This window comes from Uloborus diversus, chromosome 4, assembly GCF_026930045.1.
Source record: "Uloborus diversus isolate 005 chromosome 4, Udiv.v.3.1, whole genome shotgun sequence".
Classification (NCBI taxonomy): Eukaryota; Metazoa; Arthropoda; class Arachnida; order Araneae; family Uloboridae; genus Uloborus; species Uloborus diversus.
In genome coordinates, this window is record NC_072734.1 from 68,087,343 (window position 1) to 68,099,353 (window position 12,011).

Below are 12,011 nucleotides of genomic sequence, written 5' to 3' on the forward strand. Positions count from 1 at the left end.
TCTTCAAATTTCTGTTATTTTGATATCTTAGCCTCATTGATATTACTTTTTTTTTTTAAATTAATTAAAATATAGGAATTTGTTGTTTAGTAGTTTGTTTGAATTATTTTATTGATAGAACTTATCGCTTAGAAATAGAACTTATTGATTGTTTTCCTAGATTCTACATTCATTCGTAGTATTACTTTAAAAAAGCACTTTACTAAATCAGTAAAAACTTTAAAAAATAGATTGCTGTTTCAATGATGCATTGTATATTTTAAGTTTAAGAACATCAAAACTATGATTAGAGTTAAAATTACTGAAAATTAAACAAACTACACCTATTTTTGCCCCTTTGACAATTTTTTTTTTTTGCCGGGACAGTTGTTGCTATTTTGGCCAAACTGTGCCATCTCTATATAAAATACATAGATTATCTTTTCCTTAGGTCATCTGGAGATGGTTCGGTTTCTATTAGAAGCTGGTGCCGATCGTGAACACAAGACAGATGAAATGCATACAGCTCTCATGGAAGCTTCCATGGATGGTCATGTGGAAGTTGCTAGATTACTGCTCGATTCTGGTGCACAAGTGAGTTAATTTATTTAGTGTATTAATTTACAGCACGGAAAAAACTTGTATAGTTGTTATCATCGGTTCGTCAAATTATCGAATCCTCATTCATTTTTTTAGTTTTTTGAGAAGAATTGAAATAATCAAAAATGTAGAACATTCATTTAAAGCTCTTTGCAATCAAATTTAGTCTATAAACATTTAATTGTCAATCATATTGCCACAGACAACATTTATAAAAATTAACAAACAATAACTTGCTAGAAAAGTTTATAGTAACCTGAATTACTGAGAAAACTGCAATTCTGAATAAATCATGGAATTTCATAAAGTTAAAATCAAACTTACTACTTAGTTAAAACATTCAAAAGCTTGAAGACAATTTGGTAAAGTATTTTGTTTTTTTTAATAGTAGCTCTTGAATACAGAAAAAGGAAACTTCATTAACTGGAGTGTGCATAGATAGCCCTCTCTGCACAAACTCATGACTAATGGCAAATCAGAGAAAAAAATGTAAAAACTAGTAAAAAGTTAATAAGGTCAATCAGCCTGTAAGATGTATACTTCCAATTGCAAAAGTGTTCAAAATCAGATGCAGGGTTAAGGTATTGAAAGTTTGAAGTAAAAATAAAGATAAGTCAACTAATATATAGTTTAACTTTTTAATACTGGCCTTACTTATATTTAGGGAAATGATCTCCATTGAAAAGTAATTCTAACAAAAAAGATATGAAATGCAGTGTTTTGTGACTTAGAACACTTTTCACTCACCATCAATTACACCTTTTGGGGGAAAATATAGCGGTTAACAAGTGTTTAAAATTATATGTGTGCGTAGAGCGTGGTTTCTCAAATTGTTGAAGGTTTTATAGTGTATTTTTGCGTATCACGGCGTAACATTTGCTTTTATTTTTGAATAGCAATGAAAAATATAAATACCTTGTTTCTCTTACTTTGATGAACTGTCATTCTTCTGAAAGGGCGATAAGTTCTAATCTCGTCTTCTGTATGGTCCCTTAAAACTTAGAAATGGAATATCTCCTTGAGCTCGGATCGCACAAATGTCAAGTTTTCGTGTCAGTAATAGTTTTCAATGAAGATTGTTTCTCTAAATACACTGTGCGGCAAAAAAAAACCCCTTCAAAATGCTTTTGCCATTTCGTCGGCTGATTCGTATGTAAAATCACCCCCTGAATTCGAATATGACCTCTGTTTTCCCCCTATACGTACCAATTTTTTTTTTAAAGGTCCCCCAAGTTTTTTTCAATTTTCCTTAGGTATAGAGTAATTTTTTTTTTTGGAAGTGAAAGGAGCTTTATATTAACTGCTAACATAGTTTTGGTGCGCAAGAGAGGTTCAACGTTCAAGATCACGGACACTGATCGCAAAAAGGGGGACTTGGGGGGTTACCCCCCCCCCCCCAAATATTAGAAAAATCACAAAAAACGATCTTTATTCTGCTTTTTTAAAAAAAGATATTTGTAAAAAAATTTTTGGTGCAGAATGAGAGTATAAGACTCGCTTCTATGACTCCTATGTTAAAAAAAAATTCGCGATGTAAAAAAAAAAGCTATCATGTTAATGTTGCAGGATGCATACAAATTGAATTGCGTGTCTTCATTCAAAAGGACATTCTTCTGGCTGATTCTTATGTAAATAACCCCTTGTTTCCAAATACGACCACCTATCCCCCCGTTATGCCCCCTTTTTGAACCTCCCCCCTCTGATTCAAAGCCTTTTTTTTTAATTTGGAGGGGGAAAAGAGCATTACAATAACTGTAAACATTGTTCTGTATGACTAGAGATGTGCAAAGTTGAAAATCTTTTGCATATATAGTAAAAAGGAAAATTTGCCCCCCCCCCCACCCAAACACACTGCAGCAAAAAACTCTCAAATGCTTCTAAAGCTATTCCGTTTGATTCTTTTGCAAATTGACCCCTGAAAACGAATATGATCTCCGTTTTCCTCCTACATGTACCGTTTTTTGTAGAAAGGCATCCCCCCTTTTTTTAATTTGGGGGGGGATTTTATTTTTTGCTACATATGTACAAGATTTTAAGCTTTGCACATCTTTAATGATTCAGAATAATGTTTATGGTTATTGTATTGCTCTTTTCTCCCTCCAAATTAAAAAAAAAGGGTCTGAATCAGATTGGGGGGGGGGGCAGTTTCTAAAAAGGGGAACGTGATGGGGAAAAAGGTGGTCGTATTTGGAAACAACGAGCCATTTTACATAAGAATCAGCCCTAAGAATGTCTTTTGGAATGAAGACCCGCGATTCAATTTGTATGCAACGTGCAACATTCACAAGACAGTTTTTTTTTCCTGAGCATTCATGATTGCTTATTGTTTTCATTTGATCTTCCTTGGCGTTCGGTTCCTTTTTCAACCCCACCATCCTCTGCAGGCGCAACTCCTCCGGCTGCTGTCCTCAGCACTGTCCCCCGGAATCCACTTTTCCACGCACACTCACCACGGGCCTTTACTCACATATACTACACACACGCCAATGTGCATTTATTTACACAGGTCTACCCACACACACAAGCCTACACATACACAACTAGACACACGTAACCGCCCAAGAAGAGGGACAGACTTGGGGTGACAGTAGCCGTTTCTAAAAACAATAACTCTAATGAGTAGAGTCCTGTCGCAGCTCGTGATTGCGAAAAACATAATTTGAATTCAAAATTTCAGAATTCAAATTATTTTTTCTTTAAAAAAATTTTTTTTTTTGCATCGCGAAAATTTTTTTGGACATGGGAGTAATAGAAGCGAGTCTTATACTCTTATTCGGCACCGATTTTTTTTTTAAAACATCTTTTTAAAGAAAGCAGAATAAAAACATCTTTTTTTGTGATTTTTCTAATATTTTTTTTTGGGGGGGGGATATACCCCCAATTCTCCCTTTTGCTATCGGTGTCCATGATTTTGAACTTTGAGCCTCTCTTGCATGCCAAAACTATATTAGCAGTTAATATAAAGCTCCTTTCACCTCCAAAAAAAGAAAAAAAAATGCTCTGAGAAACTAAGGAAAATTGAAAAAAACTTGAGGGGAAGGGCGTGCTTTAAAAAAAATTGCACATATAGGGGGAAAACGGAGGTCATATTCGGATTCAGGGGCTCATTTTACATAAGAATCAGCTGACAAAATGTCAGAAGCATTTTGAAGGGGTTTTTTTTTGCCTAACAGTGATATTAGTTATGCAGAGATGAGATTTTTCCGGCTTTTTCTGTTGGTTTTTAAAACCTTTCCTCCTTTTCCTCCTTTTTTCCCCCTTAAGTCTTAATTTTCTCAAAAATCGGGAAAAAAATAAGATTTTTAAAATTTTCGGTCCCCTATTTCTTATTCTTTTCATTTTCCCTCCTCGAATCTTCATCTTGCGCGATATCGTATGTTTTGGAATCATGCCAACAGCATCAAACAGTTGCTGCGCTGGAAGTTGCATGCCTCGTTTGAGATCTCAATCTTTTTGCATGTTGCAAGTATTTCAATTATTTTTAATGTTGGGTGGTTTTTTACTATATTCTACCTTATGTCTGCTTATTTTATTCATCATTTCAATAATATTTTTATTTCTTTAGTTTATTTTAGAAAAAATGCAAAAGTCAATCAAAAAAGGTAGCTTAGCACCCGCAGTCTCGAATTTATTGAAACTTGGCATGGTTACCTATTTTATGTATTTATGAAAGTGTAAAAAATATTTATGGTGAATCTCAAATAGTTTAGGCTTTATAGCTTATTAAACGTTTTGAGATTTCATGATTAAATGAGGCAGCTGCAAGTTGTTCTTTTGATTCCGAAATCATATTAGGAAGTTTTTAAAAACAAATTTTGAGTTCCAGTGCAAGAAGAAAGATAACCAATTGTTTATATACATATATATTTATTTTCAATTCTTACTATGAAAAGTATGTTCTACCACGTAAAGAAATTTTAGATTTTTCTCTCTTGTAAATTTTTGCTTTACAAACAGACCTAATTTTAGAATTTATGTTCTCACTTGTTTAACACTATAAACTCGAATTTTTTAATAAAAAAAAATGTATTTTTCTCTAAAAAAATATGAAATGTTGACACTGTTGTGTGATGCAGCCAAGATTGACCTCCGGCTCCCCCAACCCTTTATTCGAGGATTCTGGTTAGAAATTGTTGCCTCTTTTTCAAAATGTAGATTTATTTAGGAATAAACACTTGCAAGAAATGGTACAATGCCGCAAATTGTACAAAATTATTATGTATACTTAATTAAATACGTATTACCTTTAAAACTGGTAAATTGGCCATTTTTCGTTGAATTTTTGAATATCATGGCTTCCAGGTTCTATTTTGATAGGGTTTTGGATATCATCCTTTTCATGAAATTTTTTTAGATATCATCCCTTTTACGAAATTCTTTTGGATTTCCTCCTTTTTGCTCTCTGATCACTCTCATCCCTGGTTAGGGGGACCTGAGGCCCGTATAAAATGTTAAATTTTGTATTTTTTGACTTATTTTTATTTTTGCTTTAAACTTTCAATATCTTAACTCTGCATCTGATTTTGAATATTTTTGCAATTGGAAGTATACAATTGCAAAACTGGTTAAACCACAAATAGTGGTAGGTAGAGTGGACTCTGGAGTGTGAAGTGCACAATACACAATTTTTTTTTGGGATGAAAAGACATAGTCTAAATGTGTCCAAGTGTCATGCGCAATACAATCATGCCCGGTCGCCCAAAGCAGAATACTTTACGATGTTCTGCAACGGAAAATCATTTGACTAAAATTGTTCTGCAAGTACTTTAAGCATTGTACGCGAAAAAACGTGACATTTTAAACAAGTTGAGTATCAAAAATCAAAATCATTTCACATAGTTTTTTTTTAACTGGACTGTTACTATTTATTTTTGTGGAAATGAGATATTTCCGGAAACATCACAGCTTTCAACCAAATGACTAATTAAAGAGCACTGAATTTGGAAAATTAGTTGATCATGAAAACTATAAAATCAAAAAAACTTTAACAAGGTGTCAAACCTAAACCGATTGGGATTCTCCAAAAATAGTTTATATGCTTTCCAAAATGCATAGAAAGAGCAAAGATACAAAATTTTATAAAAATCCGAACCTAGGTGTCAAACCACATCTTTTGGTTAATTTTACATGGCATGAAGGAGCAATTAAAATAATGTTACTAAACAAAGAAATTACTGAAATAATAAATAGAATAAGTTGAGTTTGGGTTGCATGTAATAAAACACTTCAAAACAAATAAAATATTTTCTGGATGCAAAAGGACTGAAATCTTAAACAAGACACGCAATTTCCAGCGATGGACATGTTGGCATGTTTCCTAAACATGCATGGCCGAAATTGTAGTGGATGAAGATCGATTGGGAAAAACCTACAAAGGACTAATCAAATTCAGCATCGCGAGCTTTCCCCTAAATTATCGTAATTTGAGACAATTTTAGATTTTCTACGAATTTTAAGAAATTTGCAAACTCTACAGATTTTCTGCACCGCAGTTTCTGCAGATTTTCTGCACCCCAGTTTCTGCAGATTTTCTGCACCGCAGTTTTTGTAGATTTTCGGCACCGCGGTTTCTGCAAATTTTCGCCATCGCGGTTTCTGCAAATTTTCGGCACCGCGGTTTCTGCAAATTTTCGCCATCGCGGTTTCTGCAAATTTTTGGCACCATGGTTTCTGCAGAAATTTCAATGAAATTTGCAGAATTTCTGCAGAAAATTTGTCAGTTTTTCTCTCATATTTGAACAGAATTGTTCTGCAGCTCAGGCATCTGTTCTGCGACGTACGTCGCAAATTTAGTAGTATTCTGCTTTGGGGGCCCGGTCTCTAGACGAGAAGCTGCAACGACAGATTTTCTAAGGGGGGCAGCTGATATTGCTGAACAGGATTCATTCCTACTCTTATTTATAATTTCATATGCCTGCATGGATTTAAAGTCATCATTCATTTTTTTTAGACCCACTATTGTAGAATAAAGGTTAGGACCCCATGAACTTGTTGGGTCATAGCCTGAAATTTTCTAAACCTAGCTTGGCATTGTCAACAGATTGTTTTCTAGTAAGAAGACGTAAGTCTTGTTTTCTAGGAAGAAGATTTAAGTCTTTCGTTTATCATTCGTTCCTTCACTTTACAGATGACACTTTAATGACATAGGTCTATAGCTTGCAATATCCAAAGGGATTTAATTTTTCTTAGTAATTGCTTTTATAATGCTTTTTTCCGTTCTTCAAGAGCCCCGGTTTTCAGTGACAGGTAATTCCAGTAATATCTTATTAGCTCTGAGACCTAAATGCTTAATGAACTCAGCCTGTATTTTGTCTGGTCCTGACTTTTGCTAAGCTTCAGTACAGTACCCGCCACTAATATAACCACTGGATTATAAAATCAGCCGCTTTTTAAAATCAAATCTAGAAGAACAGAATCATTGCAATACCAAAACATGTTAAAACCATCCTTTAATAAAATCACTATCGCCGTTTTATAAAATCAAAATTTTGGATATCGTACGTAAAAAATTGATAAAGAAGAACCATAAAGTGAAGGAATTGGTCTTAGAAGATGAGGAAATCCCAGTGCCAAATTTGCCTCTTCAATGGATGTCAGAAAAGCCCTTGATGACATACAATGCACTTTAGAGCAAAGAAGAAAATATAATGTTGAACGTTACTAAAGAATTAGTAAACTCGAAAACAATATTGAACCGTTACTCTCCAATTCTGTTAATCAAACTGCAAATACTCCAGTATTTTAAGACCCTTGTGTTAAAGAAAAAAAAAAAACCCCTAATGTTTAGTAAAAATGACGACTGTATTTTGAAATACTTAAAACAAAAATAAATGATGTAATGCATTTCGTTTTTTAAAGTATTTAAACTTCAGAACATTTCATTTTTTTAAATGTAGGTATGCCGGTTAATAAAATCAGCCGCTTTATGAAATCAAATATCCTGAGAACGAATGTGATTTTAATAAGCGGCGGTCACTGTATGTGTATTGCTTTCTTCAATTTCTGCATAGTAAAATCTTCATTGAAAATCTCCGTAAGCAGATTATTATTACTCATCACTAGTAACTTAGCTTGTCTCTCTTTCTTTTTATATTACTTGACTTTGTTGCTGAGCAAAAAGGGTGACAAACTCTTTAGCAATTTCATCTTGAGTAAGTTGTCCGTTAAGTACTGTAATAGGTATTTTAAACGGATTTTGATGCTTAAATATTAGAAATGGAACAAATTTTTTTTTAAAGTTGAAATAATGTTTTTCTCTTGGTGTAGTGTTTGGGGCTCTTAGAATGAAACAACCAATGGATATCTGTGGAAATTAAACGGTCAGTTTTGAAATTTCAAATTGTGTGACAAGTTCGTTTTTGTAGTCTCGTATGGTCTAGTGATAAATTTAGTTTATGTATTTTTTGAGGAATTGGAAAATAGTTATTAAATACTTTTGGCTCTAAAACTCCTTGATAAGGCATTCATTATTTTCCCCCCTTAATGTTGTATGTAAGTAAATCTTGAACAGATAAAATAGTTTTAAAATAATTTTATAATTCGGATTTAAATCAATCAAGTAATCCTTTGAAACTTTTTAATGTATGGTTAACAGTAAAAATAAGAATTAGTTGCTCTCTCGCTGTATAGAATCTCTTTGTTTCTCATGATCATGAAAAAAGAGTTGGTTGAATGTAAATACTCCAACTGTTCACATTATTTTCTATTATTTGTACTGTATAATTGTTTGCAGGTCAACATGCCCGCTGATAGTTTTGAATCTCCTTTGACTCTTGCTGCATGTGGAGGACATGTTGAACTAGCAATGCTTTTACTAGACCGTGGAGCAAATATTGAAGAAGTTAATGATGAAGGATACACACCTTTAATGGAAGCTGCACGTGAGGGTCATGAAGAAATGGTGGCTCTATTACTCAGTCAAGGTACTGAATCTAAAAAGTGAAAGAGTTAATGTTTCGAGAATTAAATATTATTTAAAAAAAAATATTTTCTTTAAAGAATTTTTTTCTTTACTGCCACATTTTAACTATGTAAGTAATTACATCTCATTGTATCAATTTTGCATGCCTATTTTGTTTCTGGACAAGCTAAGTTAGATTTAACTAATTTATTTTTTCACAAAATAAAAAAAGGTTCTGAAGCCCGTTTACTCGAGAATAAATTTTTCTCCAACACTGTTCACATCACGAAATATTTTCTTCATTTAGTCATAGTTTGTTCTCACTCCTGATTTAGACCAATTTAAGTTATCTTTGAGTTTATGTAAAGGACTTGTTATTGTCGGTGTCGATAGTAGCTAGATCCAGCCAAAAGTGTTGAAAATCAGAGTCGCTAATTCTGGAGTACGAGGGCAATAGATAATTTCCTGTGCTTTTATTCCAAGTTGAAAAAGAGAAGCCAAACTGGCTTGGCAGGCAAAGGTATGATCTGGTGTTAATTGGGTATGCGGGCAATTTCTGCAAAAGGTGTAGAATTGCAGGTCAGGCACTATTTTCAATCCCTCGAAGTGGCCAGTATAGAGTCTCGCTATGATGGCTGATAGATTTCTAGAGCAATAGTGATCTGAGATGACAGGTTTTTCAAGTTAATTGAAAATCCTATTCTATATGCAGCCGCGTTTTCATACTCTGAAGTGACTGTTAGAGACTGATTTAGATCACACGCTTCTTTGGCAAGGATGGCAGCGTACTAGTTTACGTCAATTCCGCGTTGGCTATGTCAAGGATTTGTTTAGTATGTTTGGGTTGAAGAATTAATCAATTAATTTTGTCTATATTAAATGAAAATCAGTTAAATAAATTAAGTGCTGTATTCCGTTTTGAAATTTACTACAAATTTCTAAATGTTTGAAATTTTAAAATTTTCAGGAGCTGATATAAATGCTCAAACTGAAGAAACTCAAGAAACTGCTTTAACATTAGCTTGTTGTGGTGGCTTTTTAGAAGTTTCAGATTTCCTTATTAAAGCAGGTGCTGATATTGAGTTGGGTGCAAGCACTCCTTTGATGGAAGCTGCTCAAGAAGGTCACCTGGAACTTGTGAGATACCTCATTGGCTCTGGTAATAAATTAAAACTGTGTTCTAAGTAAAAAAGTTTCTGTTTTATGTTTGGTTACATTAAATATCAATATTGTAATTTACATCAGGTGCCAATGTAAATGCCACTACAGCTACCGGTGATACTGCATTGACATATGCATGTGAAAACGGTCATACGGATGTTGCTGATCTACTTTTGCAAGCAAATGCGAAACTGGTTTGTATTTCTCTTGTAAGACTTAAAAAAAAAAGAAAAACTTTAACTCTTTCTATATTGATTCATAATTGATGTATGTTTGTATATGACAATGTAAGAGGGTTTGGAATGAATATCATTTATTATTGTTTAAATTTGGGAAATTTTAGCTAGGAATAAAATGCATTGCACTATAAGACACAACTTGCTAGAACTATTAAATCCTAAGATTTATCATAGATGAAGTCACTTTAATTTCCTAAAATTGCCAGATTTTGTATTTATCTGTGTGTGTTGTGACAATAATTAATATTTAAAAATGACTTCAAATTAAATCTTCTGGAAAACTCTCCTGGGTCTAGTTCATGTTGAATGGTTGTGACTATGTATTATCAACCAATGAATGTTAGGGGATTGTATTTATTTCAAAATAAATCTTAGGACTTTTTGTGATCTTGATGTATGATGATCAGGGTTGCCACGCATCGGGAAAACCTGGAATTGTCAGGAAAAATGAATGTGGTCGAAAATGGTCTGGGAAATGTCGAAAGAAAATGAAAACTAACATACATTTCTGGAAATGTCAGGAGATTGTCTTTTTTCCCCGATCGTTCTTAGAGCGGCGTTATATGACGTTAAGAATAATTTCTTTCTGCCTTATCTATCCTACTGCCATTCGTCGTTTTGTAGTTCCGACTTTTTCCTTCCCAGTGAAGTTCTTATTTTCAACTCTCTGGCATTGGTGTTCTATAGCACACGGCGGGTCTCTGTCTAAAGGCTTTGCTGCTTTTTTACGTCAGCAATGCTGAAGTTGTAATTACTATTTTCAGTATGCTGCGGCACATTGTTTTATCTGAGATTGCATCAGAAGTTCTTAATAAGCTGCAATAATCTTTTCATGTTTTATATTATTTCTTTAAATTTAATTAATGAAATTGTTTCCTTCTAAACAGTTTTGTTCTGTAAATTTAGCTCATAAGATAATTTTAAATTTAGAAAGTTTCCTTTTTACAGGAGTATCGCTAATCTTTTAGTATTTTGGTAGTGATCTTTAATGACTGAGTCAATGCGCTTCTTTCAAAATAAAAGTTAAAAAAAAAAAGAAAAAAAAATCTGCACACCAGGGAGTTTTGTGATCATTGCTTAAAATTGTACTTTATGACAGGGGTGCCCAAAGGGAGATTGTAGCGCAAACTGTGCCATCAAAATTTTTGGGGGGATTTTTTAATTTTTTATTTATTTAAATTTGTTTATTGATTCAAATTTATTTATTGATTTATTTTTATTCAAATTATTTATTTTATTTTACTTTATTTATTTTGTGTGTGTATTTCATTGGCGGAACACAGAACTTTTCTTTTAAAAGAATACTGATTAAATCAGTAAATAAAAAGCATTAAAAAAATAAATAATAGAGGGTTAAAAATAAAAAAAAGTGCAAAGGTGTTCAGAAACATTGGGGGGGAGGGGGGGAGCAACCCTGCTTTATGAGCAGCAAATAGAGGAAATATGTCAGACTAAAAGATGCATGATTTTTTTTTAAAGGCCAAAGTCTAAAAGCACAGTGAATGTACTGGACTGGAGGGGTGGAAGGCAATAATTGAAAAGGTTTTGGTTTCATAAGTTTTTAGTTCAGACTATTATTAGCTGTTAACTTTTTTATTTTTTTGTGATACAGATGCCACAATTGCTTATATGGCCATTCTTTCCACTTGATGAAAGGCAGTGGCTCCTCGGGATTGAAAAGAAGATATGCTACATTTAGATTATTTCATAATTCTTTATCATAGGGATTTGTTTCACTTTTGTTAGTACATATTTTTGATTATTTCAGCTTGAGTAAATTAAATTTGCTAACCAATATTTGTGAAGTTTGAAAATGAGTTAAGTTTTATCAAAATTTGAGATGTATATATTAATCTTGCCAAAAGAAGGTAGACATCAATAACCTGAAATTTTTCTCAAAACCATCTCGAAAACCTGGGAATGTCGGGGAATTTCATTCTTGAACTTCCGTGGTAACCCTGGATAGTGGAATGCTTCAACTTTCATTTAAACTTTCAAAACTCCCTTTATTTGTAAGAAATATAGCGTAGATTATCAAGAAGCATTGGTAGTATAGATGATGTTGATCGGTGGTTCGCTACCTTGTTGGTACAATCATGGAAAAAGGGACAAAATTTCTTTATTTCATGACT

At 33.2% G+C, this 12,011-nt stretch overlaps 1 protein-coding gene across 1 annotated transcript in view; it reads left to right on the forward strand.

The window, feature by feature from the left end:
- LOC129220619 (ankyrin repeat domain-containing protein 17-like) overlaps positions 1–12,011 on the forward strand; it is a 195,540-nt gene that overhangs the window by 39,486 nt on the left and 144,043 nt on the right. Inside the window, 4 exon segments of the mRNA XM_054855048.1 lie at positions 431–573; positions 8,312–8,501; positions 9,447–9,638; positions 9,725–9,834. Of these exon segments, the coding sequence (XP_054711023.1) occupies positions 431–573; positions 8,312–8,501; positions 9,447–9,638; positions 9,725–9,834 (635 nt within the window).